Here is a 15,344-nt window from a genome sequence, read left to right as displayed (position 1 = left end):
TGGGGGAGGAGGGTGAGTAAAAACATGGAAGAATGGAATCAGGCTTGAAAGTTATTGACCTCCTTGAAGCTGCAAGGTCCCTGGGTGGAAAATGTGATGTTGTTCTTCGTGCTGAGGCACCGTGGACCATCTTAGCAGGCCTGAGACAGACATATTGGCATGGGGACATGGAGGCGCATGGAAGTGGCAACTGACTGGAACCTCAGAGTGATTTTTACAGACAGATCCTAAGAGCGGTCACGTGGTTTTGCGTTTTGTCTCTCCAATTAAAAGAAGGCCAAACTGTGATCAATAAATAGGGGTAGACAAGTTTGAATAACGTGCAAGAAATCAGCGCCTCCCCTTGGAAGGTGTGTCTGGGGTCTCGGACAGTGAGCAGGTAGGCCTGAGTTGGATGATGACATTGAATGGTGGAGCAGGATCAAAGTGCTGAATGGCCTATTGTTCGTGTTGGAGGGGGAAATAAGGATTGAAAGTTGAACTTACAGATGACTGGACACAATGAGGGCCTTATATCTGCACAAGGAAAGTGGTTGTGCAACAATGAACAAACTGCAAAGGGTCATCACAGAAAGGCAAGGCATTTTCTGAATCTCAGGTTTCCATAATCTGAAAAGAAAAGCAAATATTTCAAAGGAACAGGAAAGAAATGAGATGTTTCCATCTTAATGTTTGGGCTATAAGGGATCAACAATTAAGGTTGCTAGGAAACCAAGTTATAGGAGATATCTAGAAAGAAAAAGCTATAGGTCAGTGTGTGGGCAAAACCTCAATGAGATCCTCTGTCCAATAAACGACTGTAAACATCTCGGAGGGAAAAAAAACACTGCTTGAAAAAAAAACATCGTTTCCTAATCAACCTGTTCACACTTCTGGTATAGGCCTCCTGGCGCAGAGGTAAGGATGCTACCAGGGCACCACAAGAAGTTCCATCTGAAGGTGAAAGTTGCCAGGAATGAGTTTCTCTCTGGCAGTGGGGCTGTCTCTAGGACAACCTAATACAGTATTTGTCTGGCCCGGCCAGTAATGGCTAAAAGTGCACACAGAAAACGTGCATTGGAAAGTAAGTGCATTAGTATTTTGCAAGAAGTGGCCTATCTTCCCCCCAATCAGCACTGACAGCAATACACTGTGTTAATATTTTATAGTGAGCTCAGCTTCCAGCTCTCAGGCCGGGGAAAGCGGATGCAAGAAGGAAATGAGTAAGAAGCAACCTCCAACCCGGGTCCGCCTACTTTTCTTGGGCGAGTACGGGTCGACTTCCAGCTCGCTGTTTGTTTAAAGGCGTATCCGGAAAGGGTCCTGTGTGTAGAGGGCTGTACCGTGAGGCTGAGACAGAGAGTGAGACAGAGACAGAGAGTGAGAGTGAGAGTGAGAGCGCGGTGCCCGGGCGGAGATGCTGCTGCTGATGTTCGCCAACGCCAGTAGTTTGCTGGTCTGCTCGGTCCTCAAACTGCCCCAAATCATCACCGTCATCTCCGCCAAAACTGCCCGAGGACTCAGTGTCCGCAGCCTGCTCCTGGAACTCATCGGGTCAGCGCCCTGGGTATACAGTGTGTGTGCGTGCGCGCCCTGGGTATAGTGTGTGCGCGCGCCCTGGGTATACAGTGTGTGTGCGTGCGCGCCCTGGGTATACAGTGTGTGTGTGCGTGCGCGCCCTGGGTATAGTGTGTGTGCGTGCGCGCCCTGGGTATACAGTGTGTGTGCGTGCGCGCCCTGGGTATAGTGTGTGCGCGCGTCCTGGGTATACAGTGTGTGTGCGTGCGCGCCCTGGGTATACAGTGTGTGTGCGCGCGTCCTGGGTATACAGTGTGTGTGTGCGTGCGCACGCCCTGGGTATACAGTGTGTGTGTGTGTGCCCTGGGTATACGGAGTGTGTGTGTGCGCGCGCGCCCTGGGTATACAGTGTGTGTGTGTGCCCTGGGTATACGGAGTGTGTGCGCGCGCGCGCGTGCCCTGGGTATACAGAGTGTGTGTGTGTGCCCTGGGTATACAGTGCGCGAGCGTGTCTTGTGTTTACACTATGTGTGTGCGTGCGTGCTCTGGGTTTACAGGGTTAATGTATGCCCAGTGTTTGGAGGCGGTGGGTGTGGTGGGTGCGCGTGTGCACCCTGGATTGGTCAGCGGAGGTGGCAAGGTGGGGTGCCTTAGGCTTGGTGTGGTGACCCATGTTTGAAGGATTGATTGGAGAGGGTGATTCCTCCTGGTGTGGTGGCTGGAGCCTGGTGATGAACAGGGCCATGGTGGGGAGCACAGGGGCGAGTGACAGTTGGTAGTTAGCAGTTTGCAGGCCTGTGGCTGCCCCAGAAATACAGCCCAGTCCAGAGAGATCTGGTGTGGTTCTGTCAGGAGGAGGGTACCACAGGCATTGCTTCACCTGATAGCTCTGTCGTGATTACTATCACTTGAGAACTTACACTGTTTTTAACATGTAATGAACATTTCAGTATTTCATTCCCAAATTCTAAGGATATTGATCCAAACGTACCTGATCAATTTTACTCTCTCATTCCCTATTCCTAATGCTATAATTCTGAAACTTTCAGCTTTTCAATCTCAAATCTCAGGATTGTTTCAGTCACTACTTTATATTTTTGCCTTAGCCAAATTATTCATTTGAAAGTTTGTGAGCTATGTGATTTGACCAGAACCGAGTCTACCTTGTTTTGAATGTGAGGTCTCTGTAGTGTTCCTGTTTCAAACCCAGAGGATCCTATTGAAAACTCCCCATAATCTGCCACCTGGTTGCAGAATAATCGTCCTGATCTTGAGTCATCATTATTTTGGACTTGCAGAACCAAAAGGACAGCTCCCTTTACACCAAACCTGAATAGATTTTCACTTTGCATTCATCCGGTTTGGTTCCTAATTTACGCTATAAATGTGCCAAATCTTTGTTCAAGACAGGTTAAAAATGAAACCAGTGCTTGTTTATTACTGATTCACAGGTCAGGCCAGCATTTATCTCCCATTACTAATTGCCCAGAGGGCAGTTAAGAACCACCCACATTGCCATGGGTTTAAAGTCTGTAGAGCAGACCAGGCAAGAATGACGGATTTCCTTCCCTAAAGGACCATAATGAATCAGATGGGTTTTTCCTGACAATGGTTTCACGGTCATCATTAATTCCAGATTCTTTATTCCATCACCTGCCGTGGCAGGATTGGAACTCAGGTCTCCAGAACATTAGCTGAGTTTCTGGATTAATAGGCAAGCGATAACACCACTAGACCATCACCTTCCCCTAAAGTGCTCCCCCTCCATTGATGAAAGCATGGTCAGGGTCATTTGAGGCACTGAAATGCTTGATATCTGTTCTTTGAGTCTACTCCGAACATAGAATTCATGTAAAAATGGTCTTTTAGTTGGGAGTGAAGAAAAAGTCAGTATTTTAAATGAGAAATAGTATTTGAACAGTTTTAAAGGTGTGTGTGCCCTTTTTGAGAGGTCCATTGTAGAGCTGTAGTTCAGATTATTTTGAAATATAATGTGGGAAATTCTACCTTTTTATAATGAATGTGTTGTATTTTCTTTATCTTGGAGCATACTGTGCTTCAAGAAAGTGTTGCTGATGTCTCCACTAGCAAGTGCTGTTTCTGATCCTGTTAAATTGGAATGGTCGATTTTGAAAATGAGTTTCAAAATTATTTAAAACTTTATTTTACACAAAATCATTTTTTGGCATGTTGAATTTCCATTATTTGGAATAGATTGTATTGTAGAACAAAAAATATGAAATTAATATTGATTGATAAGTTGGAATTTGTGATTTCGCTATTAACTGACCAATTTGGCTCCCTTTATAAAATTAATTTAATTTTTTTTATTTGGAGGTTAGAGGTATTTTAAAATCAGAATAATCATTTACTAACTAGGCAGCTAAGTCTCATCCAAAAATCCCAAATGATTCAAAACCAAGTCAGTCAGATTAATTGGAATAGGCATGATTTAGAACTGAACCTAAAATACTTTGTGTAGATTTAAAACTTGTTTCAATCTCCCTGGAGGTATAACTTCCCAGGTAGAGGAGGAGTTTGATGGCCTAGATGTTTTGTTGTCTGATGGTCATGATGCCTATCAGTCGCCAATGTCCTGGTCTTCACACAGCAGATCGGTAGATCAGCGCTGAGTCTGGTCATACTACTGTCAACTCTGGGCTCATTCATTGGATTCTTTGGTCAGCAAGGAGATCTTCTGTGAAGTCCAGATGTATCCAGATGGTGTTGCCATTGGACACGAGAGTCTGGGCCTGTCTTCAATTTCCCCATGCTGGAATCAGTGAGCAAGAAGAAAAGGAATGGGGAGAAGAGGCAACCTTCTTGTACCCCATTTTTGTACCCCATTGTTATGAGGCTGTTGAAGGAGTCTGTAGTGTCCGTAGCAGCTGAATTCATGATCTATGGCTTTGAAAATGTTGATGCATTGCTCAGGGATTCTGCCCTGTCTTGTGATATAATCAGAGTAATTTCTGACACATGCTATATAAAGCCTTCTTGAAATCATTGAAGTTGATTACAAATGGCTTCCAATATTTTAGGCTCTGCTTAATAATGGCCCTTGCTGTACGGATCTGCTTACAGCATGAGCTACTAGCCTGGACCGCTGCCTGTTCTTCACAAACAGTACTTCTGTCTCCAGTCTGTTTGGAAGCACTGTGCTGAAGCCCTTGCCAGATATTGGCAGCAGTGTTCTGCCCCTCCGATAGCTGCAGATACTGAGGTCCTCCTTTCTTGGCAGCTTGATTCTTCCACTTGTTGTTTGGGCCATCCTCTAATGTGATCTCTCCTTAATCTGGTGTTCTTACATGTTTGAACAACTCTGGTAATGTCATCAATCCCGGGTGGTTTGATCCTTAGTCTCATGGTGGCTGTTTCTTTTGGACCTCTGATCTGGCAATTTCTCCCAGGTTGGCATTCAGCTGCTGAGATGTGGTGATGTTGCTTTAAGCACCAACCAGTTTCCAAATGGCTCTGCAGCATGTTGGAGTTATTTCAATTTGCTGTTTCTTCAGTCTCCCTGCTTTGTAACTCGTTCTATCCTTGTTTATCTCTACTGCAGCTCTCCTTCATGGCTTCATCTGTACTTTTAACTGTTTTCATATCTTTTCTCAATGTTCTTTTCCTGGTCCCTGTTGATGGTCATTGGCTTTCTTTCACTCATCAACCTCTGTGCTGGGTCAGAACTTTGTTGTTCTTTGTTAGTCTCTCTCCTCTGTTCTTAAATTCTCCTTAATTCCTGGTTTGAGGAAGTGGGAATTATTCGGTTTTGTCTGGCTCCATTACCATTTTAAATCTGTTGGAATAGGGTCAGTCAGATATACGTCCTTCTTCAATGTTTTTGTTGTAACATTGTTTGTATTTGATCCTGGCCTGTTTGGCCTGTGTTGCTGACTAGATCAGCATTTATTGCCCAGAGAGCAGTTAAGAGTCTACCACATTGCTTTGGGTCTGGAGTCGCACAAAAGCAGTTTCCTTCCCTAAAGAACATTACTGAACCAGATGGGTTTCTATGACAATCGATAGTGGTTGCCATTAGGCTAGTTTTTTTATTCCAGATTTTTATTGAATTCAGATTTTCACCATCTGCCTTGATAGGATTTAAACCCACACCCCCTGAACATTAATCTAGGGTTGTGGAATACTAGATCGATGACATTACCATTAACCTACTGCTTATCCTGAGGCCTCTATGACTTTGTGGCTGTTGCTTTTGTCTGCTTGAAGTAGACCATGTCTGACACAAGGTGGTGGTCTGATCGTATGGCAGCACCTTGCCAACTCCAGGTGATTTGTAGGGATATCTCCTGTCTCCTAATGTAGTAATCTAGTTCCGTGTGTAATCATCTGGAGATCCCCATGTCATTTTGTGGATGCCCTTGTGTTTATACAAAGCCGCATTGGTCTTCCAGTGACTCCACATGGTGTGTGAATTAAACACCATCAACATGGCCATTCTAGAATGATCTGCAATTTATTGCAGCAAGGCATGCAAGAGAATAGCCTATCTAAGATCCTGGGCATCTCTCGGAGAGGCAATGTCACTCATGTAGAAGTACTACACTGGGCTGGTCAGAGGTGCTGCTGGGACTTTGTGTGTGTGAGAGAGAGATGTCTGAGAGTGCGAAGAGATGCATTTCACTTCCCACATGTAATGCCCTAGTGTGCCAATTGAATGGACACTACCAGGTAGGAAAAGAAGATCTGGTGAAGTACATTTTAGGAGAACCATTAAGACCATCACTTTGGATGGGACAAGAAAGATTACCAAGGACTTCTGGTAGAGTCCTGCTGCCCATTGTCCCACGTGAAATTGGGGGAGCTATGTATAAGTCTGAAGGTATAAGCTAGGAGAAAGTGAGGGCTGCAGATGCTGGAGATCAGAGCTGAAAATGTGTTGCTGGAAAAGCGCAGCAGGTCAGGCAGCCTCCACGAAGCAGGAGAATCGACGTTTTGGGCATAAGCCCTTCTTCAGCTTAAGGTATAAGATGTCTTATTGTTAGACATAACAAGTTGTTGTGATTCCTGGGAATTATGTGGTGATTAACTCACTTCCTGCTTCTCCAAACCACCATCAACAAGGTACAGGTCAGGAGTGGTTTCCAATACGGTCCACACGCTGGATAAGTGCAGCCCCAGTACACTCTCACGAAACTCGACACCAACCAGGACTAAGCAGCCCATCCACTACCCTAAATATTCACACCTCCATGACTGGTGCACAGTAGCAGCAGTGTGTGTACCTTACACACAACGTATTGCAGAAACTTGTCACATCACCTTCAACAGCAATTCTTTAACCCAATCACCAAGGAAAACAATGGTGACAGATGCCTGCGAACACCACCGCATGCAAGTTCCCATCCAAGCCACATACCATCGTCAACTGGAAATATGTTGCTTATCTTTCACTGTTACTAGTTAAAAATTCTGGAATTCCCTCCCTAAATCCATTGTACTAGTACTTTAACCACTATCTTCTCAAATATAATTGGGTTAGACTTGCCAGTGACATTCTGTGAATGACTTTGGGGAAAAGAGAAATGCAACTTCTCTACACTGTCCAAAGCTTCAGTGTGTTTTGTAAAGTGTGATACACAGAATTATAAAAAGGAGCCATCAGGGTAAATGTGGGCCAGGAAACCTCCCACTGATAACCACATCCCATCCTCCCTCAGCTGATGAATCAGTACTCCTAACGTTGAACACCACTTGGAAGAAGCACTCAGTGCAGCAAGGACACAGAATGTGCTCGGATGGTGCTTTCATTGTCCATCACAGACTGGCTTAGTATAGAGCATTACTGATGGAGCTGGTGAGGTCCCAAAGGACATAGCTGCTCGACTGGGTCTGCAGCAGGTGGGGAGGGAATCCACAAAAGAGAAAGAAGTATTTGACTTAATCCTCAACAATGTACCTGCTGCAGACGCATCTGTCCATGACAGTATCAGTGAGAGTGATAACTGCACAGTCCTTGTGGAGACAAAGTCCTGTCATCACGTTGACAATACCTTGCGTCCAGTTGTGTGGAACTGTCACTACTGAATACAACAAGTTTCAAACATGTCTAGCAACTCAAGATGGGGGCCATCAGCAGTAGTGGAATTGTACTCCAACACAGTCTCATGGTCTGGCACCATTCCCCACTCTACTACTACTGCTGTCAAGCTCAAGGACAAATCCTGCTTCAGTGAAGAGTGTAAGAGGGCCTACTTAAAAATGGAGTGCCAACCTGGCGAAGCTACCACACAGGACTGTTTGTGTTCAAAACAGCATAAACATCAAGTTGTAGAATAGGGCAGCACGGTGGCTCAGTGGTTAGCACTGTTGCCTCACAGCGCCAGGGACCTGGGTATGATTCTAGCCTTGGACGACTGTCTGTGTGGAGTTTGCACATTTTCCCTGTGTCTGTGTGGGTTTCCTCCAGGTCCTCCAGTTTCCTCCCACAGTCCAAAGATGTGCAAGTTAGGTGAATTGGCCATGTTAAATTGCCCATACTGTTCAGGGGTGTGTAGGTTAGGTGCATTAGTTAGAAGAAATGTAGAATAATAAGCATAGGGAAATGGGTCCTGGTGGGATACTCTTCAGAGGATGTATTGGGTCAAATGGCCTGTTTCCACACTCTAGGGATTCTATGATCCTACAACCAACGGATCAGATAAAAATTCTGCAGTCCCACCATACCCAGTCATGAATGATCGTGGACAATTCAACATCTCATTGGAGGAGAAGGCTCTGCAAATATTCACAACCTCAGTGATGGAAGAGCCTATCACATCAGTGCCAAAGATGAGGTTGAAGCCTTCACAACAATCATTAGCCAAGTGGGTAATTCATCTCAACCTCCTTCAGAGCTGCCCAGCATTATAGATAATCGGGCTCATGCTAACTAGTGGCAAGGATCAATTACTCCATAGAAATGCCAGGCATTGACAATCTAATCACTAAGCATCTTGACATTCAATGAAATTACCATCGCTGAATCTCCCACTATCAACTTTCTGCGGGTTCCAATTGACCAGAGACTCCCCAATATCAATACCGTGGCAACAACAGCCAGTCAGAGGTTAAGAATACTGCAGTGAGTAACACCTCCTGACTCTCCAAAGCCTGTCCACCATCTACAAGGCACAGGTCAGGAATGTGGTGGAATATTCCCCACTTGCCTAGATGGGTGTAACTCTAAAACACTCAAGAAGCTTAACGCCATCCAGGAAATAGCATCCTGCTTGATTGGCACCGCATCCATTCTCTCTACCACTGATGCTCAATGTGTACCATTTTCAATGCGCACTGCAGAAATTCACCAAATATCTTAAGACAACACCTTCCGAACCTACAGACCACTTCCATCTAGGACAAGGACAGAAGATACATAGGAATACCACCAGTTGCAAGTTCCCTTCAGAGTCATTCACCATCCTGACTTGGAAATGTACTGCCATCCTTACAGTGTCATTTGGTCAAAATCCTAATTGCTCTCCCAAATGGCATTGTGGGTCAACCTACAACAAATGGACTGCACGATTCAAGAAAGTAGCCCACCAACACCTTCTGAAGGGTAGGGCAACATGGACAGGTAAATCCTGGATGAGCCACAACATCTTCCTCCCACAACAAACAGAAAGTGCTGGAGAAACTCAGGACCAGCAGCATCAATAGTGAGAGAGAAACCGAATTCATGTTTCAATCCATCATGGCAGTTCTTCAGAACTTGATTTCTTTATTGAGATCTCCCTGCTAGAGTTCTATATAAATTTAATGTAACTTTGATTTTTATAGCCTGTGCCCTCCTGATGAAAGGTTAAGCCTGAAACGTTGACTCTCTTGCTCCTCAGATGCTGCCTGACCTGCTGTGCTTTTTCCAACACCACACTCTGACTTAGATTAGATTAGATTACAGTGTGGAAACAGGCCCTTCGGCCCAACAAGTCCACACCGACCCGCCGAAGCGAAACCCACCGCCTGACCTGCTGTGCTTTTTCCAACACCACACTCTGACTTCTCCAGCATCTGCAGTCCTCCTATGCCTTCTGTTTATACAACCTGGAATCTCTCATGCTCTATTAAGTGCTTTGTTAACCTATCCTGAGACCTGCAAAAATATATGCATATACATGCCCAAGATTATCTATCTGTTAACCACTTTAAATTATTAAAAAATTAGCATGTATTGTCTCTCTCCCTCTTCCTTCCAAAATGCATTGTCTGACACATTTTTGTTTTAAATACATTTTTCACATACTCCGTTCACCAGTTCATTTTGTATCCTCTTTAAATCTATTACCTAGAGGTTACCAGAGTCTTATCAGACCATAGGGCTGCTCTCTCCTATTAGAGAGACAGTTGATATGGTTTTACCTGAGGGTCACCGTTCCTCAGACAAGAGGCGAGATTGAGAAGGAGAGTCCCTCATGGTAACCTTAGCTGGTGAGAATTGAACCCACACTGTTGCCATCACTCTACATCGCAGTCCAGCCAACCAAGCCAAACCCAATTCAAAGCTTACAGATAACACAAAGCTTGGAAGTAAAGTTAATCGTTGATAGTTTTGTTTTTTAAAAAAAACTATTTTCTGATTAACCTGTTCAAAGATGTTATTATACAACTCTGCAACAGATACAACTTGAACCAGACCCCTAGTGCAGAGGAAGGACATTACCATTGTGCCACAAGTACCATAGGTAGTGATAGCATCTTTGAAATTGTACAATGTCATTACAGCCTTCCACTGAACTTTCCTATCTGATACTGGGAACAGGATAGGCAGCATTCAATTTAAAACACACAAATATTGCAATAATCGTCCCAACCACTTGTTCTTTAAGTTTAAACTTTGAACAGATTGTTTCAATTGTAAAACTATACAGCATGTAGATAAATTTTCCAGATAATTAATTTTATTACACTGAAATGTGGGAATCCAATGCAAAAATCACTGTAGTTGTAGTTGATGTACATGTCCCTTAATTGGTAACAGGAAACTAATATAGTTAAACTGTAATTGAGGTACATTTAATGAATAACTTGATGCTCCCTTGGATAGTGAGATACGTCAGCTTAGGTTTTCTGCTGTTAAACGCATATCCAGCTCGAGATAAATGGATCATCGTCTTCTGTTTTGCCAACATTTGTTCTTTTGGTAGACTTGGTGAAAGCACTTTTTAATCATTATGAACATGTTTTAGTCTTTAGTTCAATTTTAATCTTTATGAACATCTAACTTGTGAGGCAGGACTGACAGAACTTGGGTTAGTACAACACAAATATAATTTTATACTCGTACTTTAGGTTAAAAATTTGAGATAAAGCTTGACTAGAATATCTATGCAACTTGAAGCATTAATATAATTGCTACATTGATCAGTGTATAGGAAGTGTAATTGACTAATAAAGCTAATCTGAAATGTACAAAAATTTAATTTAAAAAATTATACAACTTAACATTGGGCTCTAATATGGGCAGGAGAAAATGAGTTCTGCAGATGCTGGAGATCAGAGCTGAAAATGTGTTGCTGGAGAAGCGCAGCAGGTCAGGCAGCATCCAGGGAACAGGAGAATCGACGTTTCGGGCATAAGCCTCATATGGGCAACCAACTGAAGTGAATGCTGTTGACTGTTTGGGGGAAACAAAATCTAGTGTAGCCCTAGATAGGTTCCTGAAGTGTTGGCACTAATTCAGAGAAAGTACCGTACAATGTTTGGACCAGTGAGCTAAATACAGGCCCAATATGTGGTTATACTGATACACTGCAGGTTTTAATTTTGACAAATTCGTTAGTAATTTGGAAGCTGTACAATGGTAGCATCTATACCTGAGGAGGAATCTGGCTTCATACCTGTTTTAGGTCAGATGCACTACAGGATAAAAAATTCTTTGTAAGTAATTCTTTGTGGGCGGCACGGTGCCACAGTGGTTAGCACTGCTGCTCACAGCGCCAGAGACCCGGGTTCAATTCCCGACTCAGGCGACTGACCGTGTGGAGTTTGCACATTCTCCCCGTGTCTGCGTGGGTTTCCTCCGGGTGCTCCGGTTTCCTCCCACAGTCCAAAGATGTGCAGGTCAGGTGAATTGGCTATGCTAAATTGCCCGTAGTGTTAGGTTAAAGGGGTAAATGTAGGGGTATGGGTGGGTTGCGCTTCGGCGGGTCGGTGTGGACTTGTTGGGCCGAAGGGCCTGTTTCCACACTGTAAGTAATCTAATCTAATCTAACAAAATGCTTGCATTGATGAACGGGGGTTAATGGGCAGAAAGATCAAATCCGTGTATTATCAAAACTCCAGATATGGACATGTAATATTTAAATGCTGCAATTTAGTTGTGTTGTGATCAGACGATATGCCTTACCAAAGGGGAAAGCATTTCCGACATTTTGCTCTGAATAAAGCCAAACCCACAGTGGGAAATGTCAACTGTATCCATATATTTTAATAGTTTTAACATTTTTGAAATTCCAAATGAACAGGCAGGAACCAGGCAGTTTATTTTGCCAGGTACTAGTTTGAATTTTATTGCGTGGGAATTTTAGGCTGGCCTTTTAAGAGCGTGGGAACGTCGTTGTTGCAGCCAGCCTTCTGTGAAGGGACCAGTCATGAAGTCCTTTTCATGACATTCCCCTCTATGCCCAGAATGACCATGAATCACTAGTGTAACAATTCTGTTTCCAGGAAGTTATTTATTGAGTAAAAACAAAATGTTGTCAAGGCTGGAATTTGGAAATGAAAACAGAGAAACTCAGCAGGTTTGGAAACATCTGTGGAGAGAAAAATGGAGTTACTGGGTGGAATCTTGACTTCTCTTGGCTCAGTGTGAATTGTAGGCAAAAGTGAGGACTGCAGATGCTGGAAATCAGTCTAGATTAGAGTGGTAGGCTCCCTACCCTCATTCCTGATGAAAGGCTTTTGCCCGAAACGTCGATTTTCCTGCTCCTCGGATGCTGCCTGACCTGCTGTGCTTTTCCAGCACCACTCTAATCTAGACTGTGTGTGTTGTGTTGAATTTGGTTGAGTGAAACTTATCGCGAGGCTGGTTACGTTTCCTTGCCTGATCTCGCCAAACTTCAATTGCTGCTGTTGATCCACAAGTTTCAAGATAAGTCTCTGTCCTTTAGATTAGATTAGATTACTAGATTATATTACTTACAGTGTGGAAATAGGCCCTTCGGCCCAACAAGTCCACACCGACTCGCCAAAGCGTACCACAGACCCATTCCCCTACATTTACCCCTTCACCTAACACTACGGGCAATTTAGCATGGCCAATTCACCTAATCTGCACATTTTTGGATTGTGGGAGGAAACCAGAGCACCCAGAGGAAACCCATACAGACACAGGGAGGATGTGCAAACTCCACACAAAGAGTCGCCTGAGGTGGGAATTGAACCCGGGTCTCTGGCGCTGTGAGGCAGCAGTGCTAACCACTGTGCCACCGTGCCGCCTAGCATACCACGTGTCATTCCTGAAAGAGATTTCTACTTACCTGACATCCACTATAAGACTGGTATCTCTTGTGGCCATGCCATCTTTAAGAGTCCACAATGCGTCTGGAGGAGCACTGGCATCTGCCTTGGTCGAGACCAGTGACTGACAATGGCAAGGTGGTGCATCCTCTTCCCAGGGAACGGACAGAGGGGGCGATGCCAGCACATGATGTCTGCTTGCTTAAGAGATTGCCACCCAAGACAGGGCCTTGTCCAGGATTTAGAGAACCATGCAGAAGGAAGGTTGATGACCTTCTCTGTGCCACAAGAGTAAGTACTATACTCTGCTGTCTGCTCCCTCTCATTCTCACTCTATTTGCGCTCCTACACTCGCCTCCCATCCAGGCCTCTGCTCTGGCAGCCTCCTCTGTTGCATGCAAAATCTTTCTTCACTCTCTCCCCGTCCCCCCCCCCCCCCCCCCCAGTACTAACCCTGCATTCCCAACCCCGAAGCCCCTCTGAGCTGCTTGTTTATTCTCCTGGAATACCCCAAGGCCATTTCAAACATGCACCAGCACTAACAGTCACACCATCTTCTTGTATCTAACCCCTTTGCCCTGTGTCATTACTGTAGAAGACATCCCACAGCAGGATGGAGCGAAGACAAACGAGGAAGGGAAGGGGGGCTTTCCAGGAGACAGAGTCCTTATTGCCTCACAAGGAGAGGATTCTCTTCCTCACGGGGAAAGACTGGTCCATGTTAGGCAGGAGTACAGAGCACCACGTGTTGTTAGCCTTGGACCACTGACATCGAAATATCTCACAGAACAGAAACATGCCGGTCAGGTTTCCTAAATGGAATGGGTCCCATAGGAGGCGGGAGTGTGGGATGTGAGGTTGCTGAGGACCCCTGACCCACGGTCATGCAGATGGACGAGGGAGAGAGGCCCCAGGTCACTGGCACTCGGAGGAGAGCTGCTGGCCATCTCTCTGCACAGCCCCCAGCAGGAGAAGGCTGTGTGGTCCCACCAATGAGGGACTTTGTGGATGTGTTTAGAGATGAATTACATCAGCCAAAATATGTACGAGCCATTTTCGCCGAGGAGCTGGAGCAATGCAGTGGACTGAGATAGACCCAGACCCTCAGAGATTCGATTAGGTTCCCTACAGTATGGAAACAGGCCCTGCGACCCAACAAGTCCACACCTACCCTTCGAAGAGTAACCCACCCAAGACTCATTCCCTACATTTACCTCTGACTAATGCACCTAACCTACACATCCCTGAACACTATGGGCAATTTAGCATGGCCAGTTCATCTAAGCTATACATCTTTGGATTGTGAGAAGAAACTGGAGTACCTGGAGGAAGCCTACACAGACACTGGGAGAATGTGCAAACTCCACACAGATAGTGGCCCGAGGCACTATAATTGGAAGATCGCTGTTGTAACCCCCTTGTTCAAGAAAGGATCAAGTCAAAAGATGGAAAATTATAGGCCAATTAGCCTAACCTCAGTTGTTGGCAAAATTCTAAAATCCATCATTAAGGATGAGGTTTCTAAATTCTTGGAAGAGCAGGGTCGGATTAGAACAAGTCAACATGGATTTAGTAAGGGGAGGTCATGCCTGACAAACCTGTTGGAATTCTTTGAAGAGGTGACAAGTAGGTTAGACCGGGGAAACCCAGTGGATGTGGTCTACTTAGACTTCCAAAAGGCCTTTGATAAGGTGCCACATGGGAGGCTGCTGAGCAAGGTGAGAACCCATGGTGTTCGAGGAGAGCTACTGGTATGGATTGAGGACTGGCTGTCTGACAGAAAGCAGAGAGTTGGGATAAAAGGTTCTTTTTTGGAATGGCAGCTGGTGACAAGCAGTGTCCCGCAGGGTTCAGTGTTGGGGCCGCAGCTGTTCACGTTATATATTAATGATCTGGATGAAGGGACTGGGGGCATTCTAACGAAGTTTGCTGATGATACAACGTTAGGTGGACAGGCAGGTAGTACTGAGGAAGTGGGGAGGCTGCAGAAGGATCTAGACAGTTTGGGAGAGTGGTCCAGGAAATGGCTGATGGAATTCAATGTGAGCAAATGCGAGGTCTTGCACTTTAGAAAAAAAGAATCACAAGCATGGACTACTTTCTAAACGGTGAGAAAATTCATAAAGCCAAAGTACAAAGGGATCTGGGAGTGCTAGGCGAGGATTCTCTAAAGGTAAACATGCAGGTTGAGTCCGTGATTAAGAAAGCGAATGCAATGTTGTCATTTATCTCAAGATGGTTGGATTTTAAAAGCACTGTTGTGCTACTGAGACTTTATAAAGCTCTGGTTAGGCCCCATTTGGAGTACTGTGTCCAGTTTTGGTCCCCACACCTCAGGAAGGACATACTGGCACTGGAGCGTGTCCAGCGGAGATTCACACGGATGA

General features: G+C 44.9%; 1 protein-coding gene across 14 annotated transcripts in view; it reads left to right on the top strand.

Moving 5' to 3' along the window:
• Positions 1–1,219: 1,219 nt before the first annotated feature.
• The window catches only part of slc66a3 (solute carrier family 66 member 3), a 57,012-nt gene continuing 42,887 nt past the window's right edge, over positions 1,220–15,344 (top strand). For 5 of the 14 annotated variants that reach the window (XM_043677765.1, XM_043677796.1, XM_043677773.1 and 2 more), the window contains exon 1: positions 1,221–1,533. In XM_043677765.1, the coding sequence (XP_043533700.1) occupies positions 1,397–1,533 (137 nt within the window). In that variant the 5' untranslated portion in view covers positions 1,221–1,396. Of the gene's footprint in view, positions 1,534–15,344 lie in introns of all 14 variants that reach the window. The other 9 variants (XR_006309525.1, XR_006309527.1, XM_043677738.1 and 6 more) reach the window with 4 other exon arrangements.

This window comes from Chiloscyllium plagiosum, chromosome 3 (genome assembly GCF_004010195.1).
Source record: "Chiloscyllium plagiosum isolate BGI_BamShark_2017 chromosome 3, ASM401019v2, whole genome shotgun sequence".
Classification (NCBI taxonomy): domain Eukaryota; kingdom Metazoa; phylum Chordata; class Chondrichthyes; order Orectolobiformes; family Hemiscylliidae; genus Chiloscyllium; species Chiloscyllium plagiosum.
Note: the sequence above shows the minus strand (reverse complement) of the source record. Positions and strands in the feature narration are given on the sequence as shown.